Source organism: Ostrinia furnacalis, unplaced genomic scaffold (genome assembly GCF_004193835.3).
Source record: "Ostrinia furnacalis isolate ACB-3 unplaced genomic scaffold, ASM419383v2 OfSCF6076, whole genome shotgun sequence".
In the NCBI taxonomy this organism is placed as follows: domain Eukaryota; kingdom Metazoa; phylum Arthropoda; class Insecta; order Lepidoptera; family Crambidae; genus Ostrinia; species Ostrinia furnacalis.
Genome location: NW_021136315.1, coordinates 380688 through 405152, shown reverse-complemented (window position 1 = coordinate 405152; position 24465 = coordinate 380688). Strand labels below are relative to the sequence as shown.

Here is a 24465-nt window from a genome sequence, read left to right as displayed (position 1 = left end):
GATCTTCAGAATTAATTTTGGTTTGTTTAACTCGCAAAATATCTATTAGTCAAAACAATAAAAAAATATCAAGCGTATTTCCGTATAACAAAGTATTTGAAATAAGTCTGAAAACAATCGAAATTAGGTACGTGAAAATGTCTTTTTTGACAGCAAATCTTCTTACTAGAATTAGCTCTTATAGCCTAGTTCCACAAGTTACAGCTAAAGTTACAATTTAATAAGTGTCCATAAGTTTGCCATGTTCGTTTGTGAAATTGTCCATGTAATCTTAGTTGCCATTCTCCCATTACTACCTCAATTAAGCGAGGCCATTCCACCACTATAACTCTTGCCTGTTGTGCTAGGATCTACGGCTACGACCGGCACTTTCTAGTGCCGGTCTGGTTTCTACCAGTGAGGACTGATTGCTTGTAACAAACCACATAATTTTGTTACTCCATCTCTGATGATATTTTTACTTGCCAGTAAAAAACAGGAGAACTAAATGTTAGTCTTCTAAAATTTGTCTTCTGATTAGTTTCGTTAGGGGACAAAGGACTGCTTAACATTCCCTTTACTGGTTAGATTTTATTGACGGTCAAGCTGCAGATCCTGACTACACAGGAGTTGCAAAAATAGATGTAAGAGGTATAAAGAATCTAGTTTGCTAGTAAAATTTTTTTAACTAAAAATAAACAAAATTATGTAAAAATTATCGATAAAAATAATCCGTCTCTATTTAACATCCCTAACCACCCCGCCAGTCAAATATAAACTGATCAGTCAAGAGCTCGATTCAGACAATACCTCTTCCAAGCGATTTGCCCCGAACGTTAGGCACGTAGCAGACTCCTTTGAAGCTGGCTTTGCAATTTCGCGATAATTTAAATAAGGAGAAAAGGCCTCAGGTTGTAAACGCGTCGCTTTTGTTTGCCAAAACGATTTGATATCGTTTCAGAAACGTTTAAAGTTTCTTGGAATTGTTGAATGGCAACAACTAGGTTACAGTAAACTGTGTCAACCGGTCTTGTGGAAATCCTATAAGGAAGACGTCCTTTGACTGAATTTTCGCGATATATTTGCGAAATTAAATGGAACTTTGAAGCTTCTTTACTTATAATAATGAACCACGAACAAAAAGCACGTCGTAAAAGAACACCTTATTTTATTGCTCTCTAATAAAATACTTAAGCAAGGTATATTTCATTTCAAATCACTTTATTTTCACCAAACTGATCTACTAAAAACCCTCTCAAATTCTGTTCCAACAAATTCAATCCCTCAAGGCATTTGTGTGTACAAGAACAAGCGATTGATGTTCAAATCCCCAAAAAGAGGGTTCAACCCTTCTTATTCGAAGCAATTATTGGCCCCGCTAAATACCCGGCAATCCGGCAAATCATCTCGATCCAAATAAGTCAAGTCCCAATTACTTTGAGGACTTATCCCGAATGTCGGTCGCATTCCTGAGTCATTTTCTGGCAGCAAGCGGCCACACTTCGGGGCGTACGTGACCGAAATGGGGAATAAATTGTCGTTGGGCGACAGCAGAGTGAGAAAGGCCAGGCCGGCTGGATCAAAAGATGTCGAAATTTTAGAAATAGATGGCATAGATCCTTTATGACGCGTTAGACCTACGTTAATCATGATAGTTTTTTTTTTTTTCATTTTTTTTTATCCACAACGAGGTAGCTCTTGGCCTGTATCTCACCTAATATTTCATGGACTTCTTCGAAAGCTCTTTCTTGCTATAACTACAAATTAAAAACCGGCCACGTGCGTGTTGTGCCATGCGTAATGTAGAGTTCCGTTACCGTACTCGTAGTTGCCCGTCGTTTAACAAGCAATTCGGTTTCGGTTTAAAGAATCTTTATTCTCATAAGAACAGGGTAGTTCACTTACATGAGATTATAATAATTTACAACAATTGTCTTGTGACGAAGCATGCGCAAAGCCCACAAACAAAAAATAATGTAGGTACATAAATAATTATTAACATTATTTCGAATAAGTAAACATCAGATCTGCAACTCCGTTGACACAGAAATAATGGCCCTCAAACTAACTATCATTTACTCAGTCAGGACTAGGTAGGTGTGACTAGGTGTAGTGAGTAAGTATCCACCTACTAAATAAATAAGATTGTAAAAGAATACGAGATTTTTTTTTTATTTTTACTGTTCGGGTACTCGTAGAAAACTGTGCGGGATAGTGTTTGGTTCGCCCAAGTTGGCAAGTTAACAGTGAGCATTGGAGTTGTGTAGTGTAGGAGACAGTGTACCAAAATTCATATTTACAAATAGTTGTTTAGTTATTATATTTTTGTAGTTTGTATTTCAAAATAAGTTTATATATTTAATTTATTAATTAATTTATTTATTTATTTAATGTATTTTATGAGTCTTTCTACAGATGAAAGTTTCATAATTAGATTGCAAAAAATAATAGAGGATTATGTATTTTAATTTATTGTTTTACGTTTTATTCACTTTATAAGTAGAGCGATAAATTGTGGTTTTGGATGGGGCTTCATTACCAAATGCAGAAATCATCCGGTCAACACACTGTTTTTGTGTTAAACCACTTCAAAAGTCATAATAAATCATCGCTCTTGAATTTTCTCGAGTCAATTCCATTTTCTCAACGACTAAACAAGTTTGACAAGACCTTGTGATACGACCGAGAATCTTTTTTTAAATAAATAAATGGTATACGATTTTTAAAACCCTGGACTTTGCAATTAAATAGATTTTAATATGACTGGAACAGTGGAAATATTCCATTCCCGATACTTTTAGTGCAGCCCTCGTATACCGTTTGAATGGGGATAGACTAGAGAAGTTTTGATAAAATCCGAAGATCGCTATCTCTTTTATTTATTTTTTTATAGCCATGTAAACTTAAATGTTCAGTCCATTTTTAACTTTTCGGAAAACTTCAAAGCTGAATTAAAAAAAAACTAGATGATATTTGCCAGTAAATTTAGATTTGATGCAACCCTACATCAATGCACGTCAAAACAAAATATTTACTTTGAGGCTACGCCTAGTAGTTTTTTTTTAAATCGAAATTAAATGATGCGATTTGGGTATTTTGGTGAAATTACTTACTAAAAAAATTAATATAAAAGTAGCCGCCTGGCATGGAACGTGTTATGGGGGCTGAAAATATAGGAAATGACCCATTCTATCTGCCAAATCAGATTGGCACACGATGCGCTAAACACCCTGTATANTCGAAATTAAATGATGCGATTTGGGTATTTTGGTGAAATTACTAAAAAAATTAATATAAAAGTAGCCGCCTGGCATGGAACGTGTCATGGGGGTTGAAAATATAGGAAATGACCCATTCTATCCGCCAAATCATTTTGGCACACGATGCGCCAAACACCCTGTATATCAAAGCATAAAAAAGATTATTAGTAATTTGTTATTACACAAATTACTAATACTCCCATTAGCCCCTCGAACTAAGCTAAATATGCTTGTGTCACGAGTGAGCTCACCACAATAGTCGAGCGGCGGCGGGACCGAACCCGCGTTCCTCGGATCACGAGTCGGCCAGTCCGACCCCTTCACCGTTCGACTATCGTGGCTTTAAAAATATTGGATATAAAGCCTGATTGCAAACGTAAACAACGGGGTACATCTCACATACACCTGATCCCCAATCTACAGAAACCGAAACTGCAAGCTAACAAAACAGAAGGGTTTAGTTACATGTTTACCTTAAACATTACCAATCTGTCTCTGAAGAAAACGTTACAAAATCAACAAGTCCGACTGTTTCTCCAGATAAACCCGTTTTGATAGAATGTATTACGTTCTTTGTGTACACAGTGAAGAGAATCTGCCGAATGTACCTAAGAGGAGCAATGTAATACAACCATGTTTATTTAGGTTTCAGTCCGAAGAATATGTTTTGTTTTTAGATCCCAAAATTCTGAAAGTGATAAGGGCTTAGATTGAGGGAAAATACAATAAAATGTTATTTGTTTCAAATTTTATGAAAGGTATTTTTGGTAAAATGTGTTTTTTTTACATATAAGGTAGTGGGAATATAGTTCCCACCATATTTTGAGCCTTATTCCCTTTTCTTAATGTTCAAAAATAATGAAAAATTTTATTATGTTATGACTGTTAAAAGTTAAACCAACAGTTGCTATATTGAGTTAGGTTTAACAATCATTAATCAACTCTATACAACTAATGAGATAGTAATGTTCCAAGTTATTCAAGACATAACTCTATTGGTTAATTTAAATTGAGTTATTTGGTTCCAAAAGCTTTTAACCCTAAATTCTAGCAACATAAAGCTAGTAGGTATGATAATTTGTTAATACTAAAACGCGTGCTTACCATGAGTTTACGTTAGGTGTGCTCGCTAGCGACTGCGTAAAAAAATTACATTAATTGTATGACATAATATTGTGCAGCGCCCCTAGCGGCTACTTTCAAGAAACAAAATCTTCATAGAGATTTTTGACGTACCTACTCGCTAGCGAGCACACCTCTAAAAACGTAAACTCATGGTAGGTACACAGTACACTTACCATGAGTTTACGTTAGGTGTGCTGAAAATGACATTAAAATGATGACAGATCGTACAGCTACTTTCAAAAACTAAAATCTTCATAGATTTTTTTGACGCACTCACTAGCGAGCACACCTAACGTAAACTCATGGTAAGCACATTGTACTATGAAGCGTTAGTCATCAAATTGAACTCTCCAAATGGCATTTGGCCAAGGGTGATGGTTCCTAAATGTTATTATTTCCCCCCACAGGTATCACCTCAACACCAGGCTTCCGTACATAAAGCTGTACATCGAGAATGAGGAGTTCAACATCGATGGCCAGCGGTGCGAGAACATCATGACGTGTCCCATGAGGCCCATCACATCTGGTGAGTGGAGTCATTGACAGAAAAATAAAAAATACTTCTGTTAGATCTTTGAGCATCGTGAATAAAAAACACTTCAATTAACCAATTCGTGTACAGTTAACTGAAAATCAACAAAAACGATTCAATTGATTTAGCGAACTAGTTACGAGTATTTCATACTCATAGGGACCTTGCTGATCAAGTAATTATAACTAGGTAATGATTGGCTGCGTAAACTACCCTTTGCTTAGCCTTACCACATCACGTAAAGTTCGTATTTGGGTAAATTTTCAGTAACTAACATTACTCCCCCAAGAGTTTTATTCCAGCTTTTGAATCAAATCAAATCAAATTAAATCAAAAAGTCTTTATTTACTCACACAGACATTGAAAACATACATGAGATGTTTACATCATGTTTACACTATTTAATTATTTAATTTAGACAATATCAGTGTGAGTCTGATGCCTATGCTAGGTATCGAATACCTGTGTTACAGGACATCAGGCTCCCACCACCTCAAACCTTATAGCACTTAGACAAGGCTATGAGCCAAGTGTGAGAACAACATCCATGTGAAGAGAAAAAAAAAGAAAATAACTATAACATAATCTACAAAATAAAATTAAAAAGATACAAAAACGATAGATAATAAAACAATGTACCTAGTGCACAATAAAGAGTATATGTGTACCTATCTAGGCACTAGTGTGTGTGAGAGTGTAATTTGAATGCTAAATAAAATGGTAAAAAGGCAAACTCAATGCCAGAAGGGCTTCTTTGACGTTGTATCGGGCTACAAGGTCAACTGTGAGTGTCCCACGCCTAGCCTGCATACTATCCCTGCTAAAGCCTGGTCTGTGAGCACGTAGAATTTTGTCCAATGACCCCAAGCTACCCATCCTTATCGCTCGTGCGTAATTATGTTGCTGTCGCGCTCGCACACTCACTGCGGGCGCGCGTCGCACAGTCGCGTGCTCACGGACCAGGCTTTAGTTGATTATAATTGGCATCTTCCCCTATTCCAAAAAGTTCGTAAACACCAAACAGGCGGTCCCGCGGGACCCTCGTTTCGTGCGAGTTTCGAAAGCACTCCATCTAAGACGTTAGACAGTTAATAGGGGAGGGGTGATACGCGTTAATTTGCTAAGTAGCTCCTTCCCCCTGCTTTGGTTGGGAAGTGAAACGTATCCTTGTGAGTAGAAGTTACGCTTAATAGATTTCATGATCCGATCGAATTTGTCGCAGAAAGTGCAGTCACTTTAAAGTAAGATAGAATGAAATACACAAACAGCAAGAGTGGTTTCAGACTAAGTCTGATCTGAATTCGATCTGAGTCCACCAAAATAAGGATCTAGTAAACTACAGGTCTAGTGTATAACCGGCAGACAATGGTGACTGAGTTTGTTGCGGCGCTTCTTCTTAGCACTTGCCAAATGTTGGTCTCGAAGCGCTGGTAGGGTAAAAAGATTATGAGACATGTAAAGGCTCCTTAAGAGCAAAATATTTGACGATTTGTAAGTACTATTTATTAGTCTAAACAAATAAAGAAATTTTGACTTTGACTTTGACAAAAAAGTCGATGCCTGTCTGAGGTATAAGAGAGGCACGGGAGTGTCTTTTTGTGTGTCAAACGTCAGCGAAACTTCAGATGTGCTTCAGACTTTTATTTGTATGCTCTATCACATCATACTTCCGTGTCGCTCCCATACCTCACAGGTCTAGCACCTGTAACTAGAGACATCGGATGATAGAAATCGGACCTAGTGCGTAAACTATCATCAAATAGTTGTTCGACTGCCGTATCATATTTTCATTAGGAGCGGACGTAGAGCCTCTGTGGTCTAGTGGTAAGACCACCTGCTTCAGACGCAGAGGTCCCGGGTTCGATTCCCAGTGGGGGAAGATTTTTGTGTTCGGTTTGGTTGGTGGTAGGGCTTGTTCTAAGTCCGCCTGGCTAGCTACCACCATCTTACCTAAGTCTGTCGCCATAACAACAATGTTAACAGCATTGTTGTGTTCCGACAGTTAGAGGTAAGATAGCCAGTTCCTCCGTGGTTGAGGATTCCGGGTGAAGCTCGCTTCCAACTTCGGCCTGATCATCACTTACCATCAGGTGAGATACAGGCCAAGAGCTTCCTCGTTGTGAATAAAAAAAAATTAAAAAAAGAGCGAAACCGCTCTAAGTTGACTACAACTACAATAAAAATACAATACACTAGTACTCCAATGTCTTTGCTGTAAAGGGTCTCTGAACAGCCCATAAAGGGCAGAGATAAGCCAAAGAACACAAGAGTACTCTTTACGCGAAAGCACACATCGCCCTCTTAAATCCGATACAATTTATGGCCCTGTATTATTCCGGGAAGAGTTGAAATAAAAGTGTATTTACAATAATACATCATTCATAATCCTGGTACATTTATTACAACAACTACAGTTGCTACTATTCTTCATTTATGTCTTATGCTGAGTTGCACCATCCAAATTTGACGGTAACTATGACGATATATGTTTTTTGTATGGAGTTTGACAGATATTTGACGTTTGTCTCAGTTAAAGTAAAATGGTGCAACCCAGCCTTAGAGTCTTAATAGTGACGCTTGGTAGTACAGTCGACAGCACATCAAGCTATACATTTTCGTTGCAAAGTCGCCCCTATCGCAACTACGTAAGATACCACAGTGTTTACGTTGATGTGCTGTTGACCGTACATTTGTATAGTATGGCATCGCTACTATGGAACTATAACGGATTGTGTACCTAATAGTAATCAATTATGCTAGTGTCTACATCATGGTGTAACGATCTGCTATAGAGATAATTTTCAAGCACATACTTACGTAAATCTTTACAAAGGCAGTTAAAGGTTCTACCGCAAGGCCAAATGAAACTTTTAAACGCAATATATTCGCATTATTGCTGTAAAACGCTCTCTGGAACACCCATAAATGGTGGAGATAAGCCAAACAACCCAGAATTCTTCTGGAGTTCCTTAGTTCTTTACATGTACATAGCTCTTAAGCCCGATACAATTTATGGCCGCCGTATATCTTCGAAACGAGTTGAAATAAAAGCGTCTGTACAGCGTGACAACCGGCTGCAATCCCTAGCAGTTATAATTTTTCCTTTCTCGGAAGCGTGAGAATTTATAGCGGTCATAAATTACGGAACCCCCAATAATGGGAATTAAATCCTCTGGCTCTCGCGTTTTTGTAGACATTTATGAAACTTTCAAGTTTAATGAACACCGTTAGAACAATGGCGGCGGGAGGTCATGAATAATGTTGAGAGATGGTGTTCGTTCGGCGTTGTAATGTAATAAAGAAAAATTATCCATTAACGTTAAGGCCAAGGACCTGCCATTCATTGTTTCTTATTATTTCTCACTAAGTACATCGCTCTGACTCAGAGTGACTGACATAGCCCGCAGAATCGCTAAAATCAAGTGGCAGTGGGCGGGGCACATAGCTCGAAGAGCTGATGGCCGCTGGGGCAGGAAAGTTCTTGAGTGGTGACCACGAGCCGGGAGACGTAGCGTGGGCAGGCCTCCCACTAGGTGGACCGACGATCTGGTGAAGGTCGCGGGAGGTGCCTGGATGCGAGCGGCGCAGGACCGGTCTTTGTGGAAATCCTTGGGGGAGGCCTTTGTCCAGCAGTGGACGTCTTTCGGCTGAAACAAACGAACACCGCTCTGAGAATCGAAACAATCCACATAATTATAGGTCTACCGCGTAACTTGTGGCGTAACTGAGTCAATGACTAAGTAATAGGAGCGCTACGGGAGGGGTGACATTGATATCTTATGATGTTATGACATAGTATACAAATCTGAAGCTCATCTGAAGTTTCTAAGCTACTCGTAGTAAGTGATGTTTGACATTATAAAAACACCCTCCCGTGCCGTTCCCATACCTCAAGCACTGACTCAATTAATTCAGTTGCAAAGAGGTTATTAGTAAGTCATTAAAATATTATTTTCTTCATCATAGGTTCAGAGAACTGTCCATACGACTACATCAAAATCTACGACGGCAGAGACGAATCGGCGTCTGTGATCGGGACGTTCTGTGGCATGGGCAAGTTCCCTTACTCCATCATCGGGACTTCACAGGACCTCTTCGTGGAATTCGTCAGCTCGCCTGCAGGTATTTACCAATAATTTATAAATTCTTGGAAGATAGTAATTTAATAGGACATACTATTGTATATCAAGCCTATTGACTATCGTAATAAATTGACCTAGTAAAATTTTAAATCTCGAGGCGATGTGTATCTGATCCGTCTCTTTAGTAAAAAGTAAAATATTCTAACAATTTTTTTCTTAAAGGAGGGCTGATTGATAAGATAATATGATCTGACTAAAGTATTCTCATAACAAGACATTAATTAAAATGTAATACCAGAGCCCAATTAATCCGTGGTAATTTCCATATTCCATCAACAGCAACACGTTGCGCTGATTAACGACTGCGATTATGCATCTATTGTCTCCGAATAATGCTCTATGTCAATCCAATAAGGTCCTCTCTTGAACACCGGCTTCCATTTCAACGTTGGCAACTGGCCTGGGCACGTGGAAGCCGCCGGCTCCAAAGTGGGGACGTGCGACTGGCGCCTCACAGCTGAATCCCTGAAGAAGTCTGGAGACACAGAAGGAATATTCCTGTCAGTAGCTCACTGGTATCCGCCGCACACGTCGTGTACTTATCTGATGCAGGGACTACCTGGTCAGGTTGTGAGGCTTTACTTTCCAAGGTAAGGAAACAAAATGCACCCCTTGCTTTTTCTTTTTGGCTTTGCAATAAGACTATAGTTATCCGACATCTTCTTCTTCTTCTTCTTTTCGTGTCGACAACAAACCTACACAGTGTCAGCCCAAAACTCCGCCACAAGAGTGGCGTTGTCATCCGACATCATCAGCTATAACGAAAGAGTTTAGGTTAAAGAAATTTTATTGTCTACAGCTTCCGAATCAATCGCATCGAGTCCCCCATCGTGCCTTGGACTGGTGACTGTGGCGAGTCACTCACCCTATACGACGCTCCAAGACCTGATGACGCTCGCATCATCAAGACCTTCTGTGACACCTTCAGTAGACCAATGGAAAAACACGACTTTGTGTCGACTGGAAACGCCATGTTTGTTAGATTTGAGAGCAAGACTGGGAGCTACAGCGGGTAGGTGGATTTTTGATAAGTGTTATATCGTGTGTTTAAAAGACTTTTTCATGCTTAAGTTGTATTCTCTTTACAGCTCCTCCTTGTACTATTGGGCACACTACGACTTCTTCAATAACACACGTTTCGGAGAGCCCGTTCCCAACACTGCTTGCGACGAGGTCATTGCCTCTTGGAAGCAAAGAGCTGGTCGCTTGAGGTCGCCACTGAACACGCTGGTGTACAAACAGGCACCACCGGGAGAGGATGTCCACTGCCTGTATCGATTCGTCACTGATAAGAGGATATACGCCAGAGTCATACTGACCATCTTGAGCGTGAACTTCAAGGTAAAGTACTTGTTTCGGCATAAAATGTAACATGTAACGCTACTTGTACGACAAAGATTATTTTTTTAACATTGTCAAAGTTTATAGCCTATTTTATGTTATTACAGAATCTCATCACAAGCTACAGTTTAATCTAAGTACTTGTTTCTCCAACAGGAACATCCGTATACACCAGTATCCTGCCAGAACTGTTACGAAGACCGTGCCGATAAGTTGATCATCTGGGAGCCTTTCCCTGGATCCAAAACTCCTAACTCATCAATAGGGGTCACTACAACGCCTCTACCTCTTCATTTAGCCGTTCAACGATCTTTGGGTTCATGTCTATGCGCAAAACATGCAAATACTGTATCCAGAGCGAGGCCATACAGGGTAGTATCGTCTGGAGAAACACTGAATCTTCAACTCATAGTAGACAATGCTCACGCTGCTGCGTCATACTTCAAGAACCCGTCTCCCCTCTTCGAAGCCAGGTATGAATTTGTTCATGGGCCTTTATGTGGACCACCAGTTTTAGCAGCTGCTTCAGACGGAGAAATCGTCTATCCTCATTTAGAAGCACTAGGTTATACAGAACCACCCAAACGCATCCAGTGCATTTGGGATTTAGAAATTGAAGAGAAGAGAGACATGTGGCTACACTTTGACAGTATCAAGTTTGCATCTAGGCACTGTGAGGATGGCAACATACAAATCTACTTACCTGGCAGAATAGAACCGTACTTATCAATCTGTGGTGGCAATGTATCTGAAACTGAGAAGTTACCAATACTTTCGGCAGGGGAACTGGGTTTTGAATCATTGGATGATCCATTGGTGATGGAAAAGGACAAGACTAGGTCTATTAGAATCGTCTTTATTGGCAGCGCTTCTCCTGCCAGAGCTGCGTTCAAAATCGCTTGGACAGGCCTCTTCCATTTGCCCAAGAATTCTGATGGAACGCTGATGACTTCTCGACTGACTGATGGTGGAATAAAATCTTCAGACTCGGGACAAGGTTGTGATTTTATTTGTCCTGGCGATGAAGCTCTTTGTATTCCTGCCAGACTTATTTGTAACGGAGTTGTCAACTGTCCGAACGTGACGACAAATGAAAGGAAGTTCTGGACTGCTGAAGAGAAGCGGGCAAGAGAGGCTTATTCAGAAGATAGTTTGAGGCGTCTTGGGTATTTGGATGCGTTGAATGGTATTCCGTTTGGGCAGTTGAACGATGAGTCACCAGAATTGTGTGCAGGGGCCAGGAGTTCGGTTGGAGGGGACTGGACTGCGCCTGCTTTAGGTGCTGGTCTGGCGATTGCTTTAGGAGTATGTGCTTTGGGCGCTGCCTGGCGCCTGTGCTGCCGCAAGAGGTCTCCAGATGAGGAGTCCCTGGATTACTGACACGCGGCCCGCGGTGCGCCTCACGCACCGCCGTCCCTACACTCAAGGTCTACATCCAGGGATCTCCCGTTAGATTGGAGCCTCCATTGACAGACACTTTATTGAGCGCCGGAACCTTGACTTGTAAATTACACGAACATCATTATTGTGTTAAAAATATTGCTGGTTTCTTCTGAAACCAAAATTTAATGAACATTTCAACTTGTTACCTTCGTGAATGCGGTAACATGATGACTACTTGATTTTAATTACATCTCATTACTATGAGGGTTCTCAATTATAAATAATAAGGCGCTCAACTTATAGTTGATTTGTAATTAATGTACATACATAACGTACGGTTAATTAATTTTAATATTAATAACGTACGTTTAAGAACGACGATCATAGGTATAAACGACAAGGTGATAGTAGCCAAACAATTAAGCAATTATCAATTAGGTAAAATAGTGATAATAATAATAATTTTGTAACGTGGTTTCAATTGAATAAGAGAGACTCGTGAACATTGTTAAAAAGTGTTGAATAAAGTTAAAGTTTCGATTAAGAAATTGACTACAAGTGTGATGAAAAAAAAAGTTGGATTCATTCTCATGAAGCAATTTAAATACACGACTTGATGCTACTGGAAATTGCACTGCTTCAAAAGCAAATTTGACTGATTGCGAACATCACTGTCAAAAATTAGGAACATAATAATAATGGTGTAAATATTATCATAAGCATGTTGTTCTATTATGAGCCTTGCACTCTTGGCATTTGTGGTTCAAGACATTTTGTGTTTTGAGGAACTTCTAGGAATTTAAAACTTACATCAGAGCATTTATTAAAACTTAGTGTTGTAAATACATTTCAGTGTGTTCCATGTATCATAACATTGTGTTTCTAGTCTCATCATACGATGGGTTTCTCTTCGCTTAATCTAGGCATACTAACTTAATAGCATCAATACTGTTAAAAGCTATCTGTATTTTCATCCGTCTTAACTTTGAAATGGCGTATCAATTGGATTACTGAACCACATCTTGCTTCTAGAGTGGAGTGCTCAAGAGGCAAATTTCGTCGATTCCTTGGTGTATCACTCATGTAATGTTTTACTTGTTAATCATTCAATTTACATGCCAAGGGATCTTTGATGTTTGCCTTATGTTTAAGGAAATGTAACGCACGATGATTAGCAAAACTTAGTTATATGTTCGTTGTAATTTGATTCTGTACAATTTGTATAGACCGCTTCGTAAGGGCTGGGGCGTTTGATATGGAAATTGAGTTAATATATTGGGGGGTAATGGAATTATTTAAGACATGTTAAGGAAAGGAGATCCTTAAAGTCCGAATCTAGAGTGATGTGTGTTTTTTATCAAACCTAATCCTAATCGTGTATTTACTCATAGGTACAATATTTGAAGAAGATTTTATACTTTACTTTATACCTAAGGCTGCGGTAATCACTTAGCATCAGGTGATCCGTCTGCTCGTTTGCCTCCTGTCCCATAAAAAAGGGTGGCGTGCCTAACTTACTAGGTCTTGCTTGAAATGCCCGTGCATGCAGAAGTGGCATTAATGTAAGTGTACAGTAAAGGCAGATTGCGTTCTTTTACCACATTTGCGACAGCTCTTACGAAGTAAGTCATAAAATATAATATTTTGCACAATTAGTGCCCCTGAACACTGCCGGCGTATCCTTCGTTTGGACTCCATTCCTTGATGTTGAGCTTTTAGGTATTATAATGTATTACATTAACACTAAATTTTAGTGTTGCCAGAGCAGTATTACGCAAGTTTCTTTAAAAAAGGCACAAAAAAGGTCATGTTTGAACTAGTCATGCTCTGTAAAACTACTTAAGTATTTTGTTCGATTTTTAAGTACAATATTGTTAATAATCATGTTATTGTTAACATAAGCAAACACATTGTTAAATTAATAATGTAATAATCGCTTGTATTTTAATGAAGAAGTACAGTCGACAGTATTTTAAATAGTACAAACCATTGAAAGCTCAATCACAATCAATTCAGCTCAACATCGAATTCTCTTTACCTTAGTTGTAATTTTAGTGAATTGTTTTATGTACGCAAGTGTACTCAGTTAATCATCAAAAAATGTTAAAAAATAATAATATATTTTGTACAAAACTGGTCTGGCGTTTTTAATCACCCATATAGATTTCCCATCGTTCGGTACCTAACGATGAAAGGTAATGCAGGTATGCAATTATATGAATAAAATGTGGCCAGTGTAGATCAAATCCACCATTTCCCTCCATAGATTAAAAAAAGTGCTATGCAATGGAGACCGAATGACATGACCATGATGAAGTAAGTATGTCTAGGTATATCTTTGATACCAATCTAACTGCTTGGCCAACGTGGTAAGCGTAGACGAGAATAGCTCCCAATAGCTGAAAAACGGTTCACAGTCTTATAAATAAATTAAGTAATCATTTATTTTGAAAGTGATAGAGCTTACGTACTAAAGAAGGTAAACCACTGACTTTTGAAGAATCTTATTCATATAAAATTTCCAAAAGAAAAAAAGCTTTTACGATTCAATAAAAAAATTAACTTTATCACTCAGTTTGCATGTTGCCGACAAATAAATTTCTTACAACATGGCGTTTAGAAATTCATAAATCCCGTGTACTTGCATAAAGCTATGCACCGACGCCATTTTTCATGTTTAAGCGGCTCTGTGCGAAACGTTGGACGCATGTGTTTGACTACAAACTTTGCGATATATTGGCATTTGCCACCAACAATATTGGCAATTTGCACAGCAGATATAGAATTTATTTGGATTCAGGATCTGTATTTCATCTTAGATTAGGCACACTTGTTGGTTGTTAGTCGAATCCCGTCGTGTATTAACATGTGAGTGAATATTGTAGAGACATTTTGAGCAAGTTTTATTTATTTAGCTTTTTCTTCAGAACATCTTTCAATATAACATGGCTTAATTTATGATTGTTACAACAAATAATAGATAAAGTATTTGGTAGTAATTCAAAACCATGGCAACATTTCTACATACAGCCATGGGAGTGAAAACATTGACCGACGTATCTCAATAGTCAAATATTGGAGCAATAGCTCTACTTTTTTGAAACAGACACCCGGGTTTTTTTTAAAACCTGTATATGGAATGAAAAGATTCGTTAGTTTTCAAATGTCTATTCAAGCCATTCTATAAGCCTTAGTTAACATATTTTTCATACATTCTGAGAGAAAGTATAAAATACAATGAAATTGTCGATCAGTAAACTTTTCTATTTAGCTGTAACAGAAATGTTGATTTGCGAACTTATCTGTTAGAGCTAGGTATTTAAGTATTTTAAAAGAGGATTCGTCGTAAAATATTACTTTGTTTAGAACGCCAAACATTGGTACATTGACTCTAATTTACTTCCATTTAGGTTAAACAAAATAATAAATGCGCTTTTCGCAGTTTATGCTAATGTTTGTTTTGTCTATCAAATATTTTGTGAAACCAAAATGCGAGGTGTTTAATAATAATAATCAATATTTAGAGAAATATATTATTAATACTCGTAATGGTAGAAGTGTTTCCCGGAAAATTTAAAAGCCAGATTTCAGCAACATTCAAGTGTAAACGCATCAACAATTTATAGAATTGATCGCAAACTGATTGAAATTTGACACATAAAGGACGAATTCGGACAAGGATTGACTATAGGAAACCAGCCCATATGAGCACACGCAATATTAATGCAGTCGCAACTTTAAAAAATATTTTTTCACACAAACACCATAAAAACAAATAAATCCCCTGTTCCACACATAAAAATGGGATTAATTCGTATCGAATATTTTTTATGCCACGCTCGTTCGGAGCTGTATGGAAACTGTGCAAAAAGTAGTAAACGAATAAATTCGTTATCCGGGCATTTTTATTATGAAACAAATAAATCCCATCCAGGTGCGCCAATATTTAACTACTCTGGAACTGTTATGTCATACATACAAATGGATTGAGGTGCTCGTACATTAGTAACAGCTGCTGTGCTTTTCACTCCAATGCACTACAATCTATCCATATTAATAAAAGCGAAAGGTCACTGATTGACTGACTGACTCACTCACTCACTCATCACGAAATCTTAGAAACTACAAGTGCTAGGAGTCTCAAATTTTGCATAGGGGTTACTTTTAGAACGTAGGTGCTAAGTCCTTACTAGGTGCTAAGTGCTCACAAAGAACGGATTTTCTAGACATTTTTTGTTCCAACATTTGGTTTTTAGAGCTTAGGTTTGGAAGCAACAGAATCATCTCTATTATTTTCATAAATATTCAGACTGATATGATATAATGCTACTTGAAACAAGCTACCTGTATTTAAAACGGAGCTCTTATCACCTTCCGTTCCTACCTTTCTAGCCAGGATCTATTTTTACCGCCAATAAAAACCTAACCAGTACCTAAACTTGTAGGTACCTTACATAACACTGTAATTGAGTATGTAATACGGTTGTAAAATTGCACGTAAAACATCACTTCAGCCATAGGATGTCCATTGCTGAACATAGGCCTCTCTCAATGATTTCCATAATGACCAACCGGGTAGCAGCCTGCATCCAGCGCCTTCCTTACCTTTAACATACCAAACCATGTCTTAAAATACCACTGTGATTCATCACCATCATTTCAGCCACAGGACGTCCACTGCTGAACATAGGCCTCCCCCAATGAATTACTTTCCTTGAATTGCTATGAAGAGTACATCAAGTATAATAAAACCAGCTGTACCTATATTTAACAAAACGGAATAATTTAATTGCAAATCGGAATCGAAAGTCGTTGACTAAACTAAGTTAGGTCAAGCGGGGCCGATTTCATTAGCCTCCCTACAGAGGGGTTCCTTAGTTCTCACTGAGCCAGAAACAGAAACTTTATTATTAGTTTTTCTACTGGTTTGGCACGTGGTAATCGATTTTTCCAATGGTAGAATTAATAGTATTTCGCTTTTTCAGCTGTTAAATGAAGCTCTGCTCTGTGAAGCTTTCCTGTGTTAAAAAATATGAATTTTCTTTTTTTCTTTTAGGATTTGTTCCGTGCATTTATTTCAAACGTTCACTTACATTGAATTGAATTGATTGATGTTATGAAGTTGTAATTCAGATTGTCTCAGGACATAGGAAACGATGATCGGTAATGTGTTTCAAATAACTCGAAGTAACTACTTCGTCGTTAGTTAAATCTAAGGTAGAGATGGAAGAGCGAAAAATAAACAAACTAACTTTACAAGAACTTATCCTTGTCAAGACTCTTACCAGTTCCAATATTCTCTACCCATTGCCGGTACATACCAACTTAATACTTATACTTATCCTTCATCCAAGATCCGAGGTGTCATCTACGAGCACCTATTCCCAGTACATTCAAGTCCTCGATCCTTGTCATGCTACTTACACCCCCGTTTTAAGAGCTACCGTCGAGTATGTCTGGATAGTACCGCATGAATATTCACAACGCACCTGCAGAGGGCGCCACTACAAGTTTACGCCCGCGTTTACTGCAGCTGGATGTTTAGCGCGCTTTTTACGAGCAAAGGAATTAAGGGGGATGGTGTAAGTAACGAGAAAACTCCTCCCACTCGGTGGACTGACGATCTTGTAACGCACCTGGATGCGAGTAACGCAAGACCTGTCGTTGTGAATGCGGAAGAGGCCTTTATCAAACAATAAACGGCATTTAAGTTGAGGATTAAACTAAACAGATAATAATTTTGTGTTAACAATAAAGTAATTTAGCATAATAGTAATAGAGCTTTAAGAGATAATTCTCCTATTTGAACTATACTTGATCATGATCTTTATTGTAGTGCTTTGAAACATGCATGGTCAACAAAGTAGTTATACCAAATAAAAGCTAGGCTTACTTAAAAAGGAGAAAATTGTATGTGCCTTCGGTAAAACGCGTGCTTTTACCCTCTTAAGGGTGGAGTTTCGTAAAATCCGACCTAAGTGACCACCTACGTTAGAACGTAGGTCCTTTTAGAAAAGGACAAGAAAAAAATTTGAGACTCCTAGCATTTGTAGTTTCTGAGGTTTCGTGATGAGTGAGTCAGTCAATCAGTGACCTTTCAAAGCGAAAGCTATAGATTTAGAAAAGCTTATCGCTTGTTACTTGAACCAAAATCCATTACAACTATTCTCTTTAACGGGTTGGTATTGACGACATTAATTTTAAGGCTACGATAAATTCTCGCCAGTTATATCGTTTTCCCTTTGGGTTTATTTTATGCCACTATTTTTACAATCACTGTGATTTATTTGTCACTAGCGACTTGCCCCAATTTCGCAAGGATAAATAACTTATTTACACAAAACCTTGACTTGATTACGTTTACTTATACATTCTATCTATATCTAAATCTATTGGTGAAAATTGCATTAAAATCTGTTCAGTAGTTTTTGAGTTTATCGCGAATTAGACATGAGATGGAAAACTTTGTCTTATAGTAGTGAAAACTTAGTTCAGTCAAACCTTCAACTACATATTATATCTCCCTACATGACATGATACTTCAATGGACAATTTTACACAAAATTATTTTGTAATCTTCTTTAATGCACACTTGTTTAGGTTAAAAACACTCCCATCCGCACTAATTCCCTGATTACATTGGATCGCAAAAACACGTTTGGAACACACAAACTAAATCCTATTACGGAGCTGGATAAAAACTAGATGGGATTCTAGACTGTGTACGAAAAATATTTCCAGAGATAACTCGATTCTGTTTCGCTGCGCTTTGTGTGAGTGATTCAGACGGACGTGTAGCCTGTATCCCACAGGGTGTGGTGGATTGGCAAATACTTAGTCTGGGTTGCACCATCTTACTTTAACTTTGACAAACATCAAAAATCTGTCAAACTCCATACAAAATGCACCGCTTATTGTTACGGTTAAAATGAGGTGGTGCAACTCAGCCTCAGAAAACTAAGTTACACCACTGTAGAACTTATTATTAAGTCGTTGTATTATAGTTTCTGCAACTCGCGAAGGCGAGTGAGTTTGATTTGTGTGTGTACGTGTAGATAGCACATAACGTAGTGTAATGTCTATGAAAACTTTTTAAAACGAACAGTAGCGAGCCACCACACATGTAAAGCTCACTCGCCTTCGTAAATTAAAAAAAAAATATGACTGTAAGGTTATGGTAAGACAGTGGGCGCATTTGCATCGTGCGGTCCACACAGCTTATGACCGCAGTCTGTGGAGGAACACTATGTGGTCGCGGTCCTTATCAATGAGGGACCGAGGAAGAAGAATGTTTTGGTTGTATCTCTGTTTTGTGCAACTGAACTTGATGTCTTTAGTTCATTAAACATTTCCAGAGATAACTCGATTCTGTTTCACTGCGCTTTGTGTAGGGTGGGTGATACAGTCTGTATCGCGTGTGGAGGATTGACAAACCTACTTAGAAAACTAAGGCTGAGTTGCACCACCTAATTTTGACCGTAACTTTAACGATAACCGGTGTTTTTTTATGGAGTTTGACATATTTTTGACGTTTGTCAAAGTTAAAGTAAGATGGTGCAACCCAGCCTTAGACAACAAGACTTAGGTTGAGTTGCATCAACTTATTTTAACCGTAATAATAACAATAACCGGTGCTTTTTGTATGGAGTTTGACAGATATTTGACGTTTATCTTAGTTAAATTAAGATAGATAGATAGATAGATAGATAAAACGTTTATTTGCATAACAGAAACACACATTATAAACAGAAAGTACTAAAAGTAGGACAAAATAGTACCCTCAGGACAATATGACATGGTATGGTAAGACAGAAATAAAAAGAAAAAAAATCATTATGACATACAATATAGGTACACACTTTATACAGAAATGTGTGTCGCAGCAATGCAAAACGGCAATAGCTCAGTAATTGGTTTACTTAAAAGCAAACCACTGATTTTCAGCTATAGCCTAAGGACGAAAGAACGCGCGTAACACGTCAACGTGACGGTTGGGGTGTGGTGAGTTTAAATACATAAATATAACTAAATAGATTAAGATATTTATGATAAAGAGGAAAGGAGAAAATACACTGATAAAAATAATATAAAAATAAAAATTATGCAAATTATGCCAGGGTTCAACAAAACAACCACGCATGAAACCACTGGACCAGATCAGAAACCACTACCAAGGCGCAATCAGGTTACAGGTTTTTGCGACTCCAATAATGCAGATTTAAGCAGAGTCTTAAATGCATGCTTTGATTTGGCTGCTCTTATTGGAGGTGGTATATTGTTCCAACACTTAGTAGCCTGGTAGCGGAAACTGCCCGTGAAACCTACAGTTCTGTGCTTGTGCATCGCTAGGGGTACACGGGCAGATCTGGGTGCCGATCCCCAGATTTCCACAAGATACTCCAAATGAGGTTTCACTAACGCGTTGTAGACAGTATGCTTTATTGTTAATGGGAGACAGTTACCCATTCTACGCAAGGCGCCAGAAAGTGCTATAAGCTTCGACCGCACATGGTCAATGTGGGGTCTCCATGTAAGTTGATCATCTAATATTAATCCTAGGTATTTCTCACTACTAGACTGACTGATGATGATGTTGTTAACTTTTAAGGGGGTAAATTGAGGTAACTGTTTATTTTTAGCAACAAATATCATAAACGATGTCTTGGATGTATTTATAGTAAGTAGGTTATATAGAAACCACTCGTTTACGATATTTAGATCATTTTGTGCGTCATTTATGATTTCATGTATACATTTTCCAAAATAGAATAAGCAAGTGTCATCAGCGTATAAAGTTAGATAACCCTTCAGACCGATTTGGTTTATGTTATTGATATAAATTAGAAATAAGAGGGGTCCCAGTATTGAGCCCTGCGGAACGCCGCATGTTATATTACAAATCGCACTTTCATAGTCACCCATCCTAACAATCTGACTTCTATTTGAAAGATAGGATGCGAGTAGGTTGTAGGCAGATCCAGTGACACCCAAATTACTCAATTACCTACTTCATCCGAGCCACTTTTAATGTTTTCTTCTAAGAAATTTTTAGGTAAGAAATGTAAGACATAAGTTGAACGACTATTACTCTTACGCCGGCTCCACAGTCCACACGTTGGTGTCAATGCCACTCGACCAAAGTGTAAATATAGAAATTAGTATGGGCAACAACCTTGGGACATGCTGGACGAGTGGCGTAAGACCAATGTCGGGGCCAACGTTGAGCATGCCTTACACATGCTCGAAAGTGAACTGTTCTCATAAGGCTATGTCCCTGGCCACCTATTACGACCTGCACTGATTTATGCCTAGTAATAGACTGGAGTGGGCGAGGTGACAATGCTGACTTGGGGATTCCCCCGATTCGCCGATTTGATTTTGTGTCATAAGAAAATTTGGGACGAGCAGTGGTTTGAATTAAAATTCAGTGACGGGTGAAGAAACGGAGAGGATGGATCGAACGATAGTTTTCCGTTACATTCGATTACTATTCATTTGGTATTTAGGTGGATATTTAGTGACTATAGTACGTCTAGGCGCAGACCACCGACTTTTAGTTGGCCGATAGTTGGGCCCGATTCTAATTTGTGATGAAGAATCGGCCGATAGCAAATCGGTGTAATGTGCGCACTTTCATACATCTCCATACTGATCAACAGCCCGACCCAACTGTCGACTAACTAAAAGTCGGTGGTCTGCGCCTAGGCTACGTAGTGCTAGTAATAAAACTTGTTAACACCAGTTATTTTGTTGCAGGTCGTACTGTGAAAGAGTTTTCCGAGACTGTCGGCTACAAACGTGCTACGTACAGTCAGCTGCGTATCCAGGAGTTTACCCCAGAAACCTCCACTGCAGGTAAGATATAATAATCCATCAATCCTTGATTTTTAAGTGACGCCTATGTAATCAAAATTCCTGTTATTTGTTACCATAGGGGTCACTTAAAAATTAGGGATTGATAGTGAAAACGGGCATGAGTCTCGTATTTTTATGGGACAGGAGTATAAGAACAAAACTTTCTTTAGAGTGTTAAAGCTTCACGACCGTTATTAACTTTGTAGCAAAATGATTTTCAATCAATGTTTACAACTCTACAACAAAGTAAAATCCGTAGATTGTTGCTTAATCCACAACCGGACTGAAAAATATTTCGATTCGCGCAAAAAACAAAATAAATTACACTTCTAGTGCTGGTGTGTTTGTTCCACAACTTTCTGTATTGTTGGATATTGTAAAATGCCAACTCCCAGTCGAGCTTTTTTGTTATTGGCGAACTTTGGAACTGTCCGAGTAATTGGAATTGGTCTGGAATGGTCAACTGTTGATTGAAAAGTTCTGAATAGAGGGCAGAACAAAAGGCAGGCTGAAATGTTGCGAATATCTGAAAATGCTTAATTACCATTTCAAAGTTAAAACTTAATTGGCCTTAATACAAAAATTGGCATTCATTATACAAAATATTTTATAATTAGTCCTTTAGCTTGTAACCATAATGACTTTTGATAGCGAAGGTTTTTCAATCTACGCAGTGGTCAAGTGGATGGGTTACCGTCGCAAACTTCTCCTGCGGTGCGTGCGCGCGAGTGCACGCACTATCATTAGCTCCGTAAAATTGTATTGTTTTTAATGGTAAAACGCAGAGGCGGCGTTAAGCGTGGGCGATGTGGGCCACCGCCTACGGCCTCGCGGTACAAGGGGCCTCGCGACTCAAAAATGTTTAAAGCGAGAATAAAACAAAAATAAGCCGTAATGGGTGCGACTCTGGATGGGTGTGACTCTGCAAAGTATATTATTTGTTATGGATGTGATTCTGGTTTGGTGGCATCTTGCCTAATGGCAAATCGCAAAATCTTCCCGATTAATCGGGACTATACGATGTTTACAGTTGATTTTCCAGAATATCGCAAATTCTTAGATACATAACGTTTGTACTGCCGGAATTCACATAATCAATTTTGTAGACATTCCAATTTTTCACAAAAAAGTTTCAATACATTTTTCATTTCAGACAATAGTTTTTTAGTTATAACAAAAACAATGCTTTTTTCAATTGTTTAAACAATCTGCGAATGGCCGATAGTCTACACAAAGTAATGGCCACGATTCCACCACGAGACAAACCTACTGTCAAAATTTTAAATCGATTGCTTCATTTCCCTATTAGTAATCGTTCGCCAAAATTTGAATCCGAACATCCATCCATCCATACACACACACACATACATACATTTTTCTAAAAATAGCATAAAATCATTTTAGTGACCCTAAAACGCGATGATAATTCACAAAATTTTCACTTCCGACTTTTGGGGTGAAAACAATAACTTCCCCTTATCGGGCGGGAAGTTAAAAATATAAATAAATTTTGTTGTGAAACATGTTTTCTTAGTCTGGCAACATTTGCCGCCGNAAAAAAAATCATTATGACATACAATATAGGTACACACTTTATACAGAAATGTGTGTCGCAGCAATGCAAAACGGCAATAGCTCAGTAATTGGTTTACTTAAAAGCAAACCACTGATTTTCAGCTATAGCCTAAGGACGAAAGAACGCGCGTAACACGTCAACGTGACGGTTGGGGTGTGGTGAGTTTAAGTACATAAATATAACTAAATAGATTAAGATATTTATGATAAAGAGGAAAGGAGAAAATACACTGATAAAAATAATATAAAAATAAAAATTATGCAAATTATGCCAGGGTTCAACAAAACAACCACGCATGAAACCACTGGACCAGATCAGAAACCACTACCAAGGCGCAATCAGGTTACAGGTTTTTGCGACTCCAATAATGCAGATTTAAGCAGAGTCTTAAATGCATGCTTTGATTTGGCTGCTCTTATTGGAGGTGGTATATTGTTCCAACACTTAGTAGCCTGGTAGCGGAAACTGCCTGTGAAACCTACAGTTCTGTGCTTGTGCATCGCTAGGGGTACACGGGCAGATCTGGGAAGATGGTGCATCTCAGCCTTATTGTATTACGTGCTTTGTTTTATGTCTGTTATGTTAAGTATGGTAAGGCGGTGTGAAACGTCGGCACTTTATGATTTGGCTGGCCATATCGCGTTGTGCCCACTAAAAATTCGGGCGGTTCGATGAGAACAACCTATTTGTCGATATTCCCAACTACGCCCTGGAAGGATCATGAAGTACTTGCATATGATGGTGAAATTATAATAATAATTAATTAATCACAAACAAACTCTCTACTTTACTGTTAAAATTTTTTTTTTTTTTTTTTTTTTTTTTTTTTTTTTTTTTTTTTTTTTTTTTTTTTTTTTNACAAAACACCACAGAAACAAGACTCGCAGAGCGAGGGCGATAAGCTCGAGGAACTCGGAGCGCAGCGCATGCGAGCGGGCGGGCGAAGCGGAGCGCACGTCCGTACCGTGCGAGCGATGCGAAGCGAATGTCACTGTTAAAATATCTTGAACCCAAAATACTGTTATACGAAAAAAAGGCGAAAAAGTGATGCGTATAACCGGTTATTTCTCCATTATCCTTGTTAAAATGAAAATAACAATCTATTAGATTTAAAAAGATTGAATTTCATTTTCAGAGAGAAGACAACATTTCCAATTAAAATTCTAAGAAAAGGTAAATGTTTTTTTTTTAATCTAGCTGTGATGAATAAAAATACAGTGGTATTTTTATGTTTAACATGATTTTATAAATTGTTAAATCGCTATAAATTCG

General features: G+C 38.2%; 2 protein-coding genes across 2 annotated transcripts in view; both read left to right on the top strand.

Moving 5' to 3' along the window:
• LOC114361971 (uncharacterized) overlaps positions 1 to 24201 on the top strand; it is a 34430-nt gene extending 10229 nt beyond the window's left edge. The window contains exons 6-7 of the mRNA XM_028317204.1: positions 21519 to 21617; positions 24066 to 24201. Coding sequence (XP_028173005.1) covers positions 21519 to 21617; positions 24066 to 24201 — 235 coding nt within the window. The remainder of the gene's footprint in view (positions 1 to 21518; positions 21618 to 24065) is intronic.
• LOC114361988 (uncharacterized) lies at positions 4775 to 12269 on the top strand. The gene is made up of 6 exons (XM_028317223.1): positions 4775 to 4890; positions 8863 to 9018; positions 9394 to 9628; positions 9838 to 10050; positions 10127 to 10379; positions 10536 to 12269. The coding sequence occupies exons 1-6, from the start codon at positions 4860 to 4862 to the stop codon at positions 11757 to 11759; spliced, it is 2112 nt and encodes a 703-aa protein (XP_028173024.1). The 5' UTR covers positions 4775 to 4859; the 3' UTR covers positions 11760 to 12269.
• Positions 24202 to 24465: the final 264 nt, after the last annotated feature.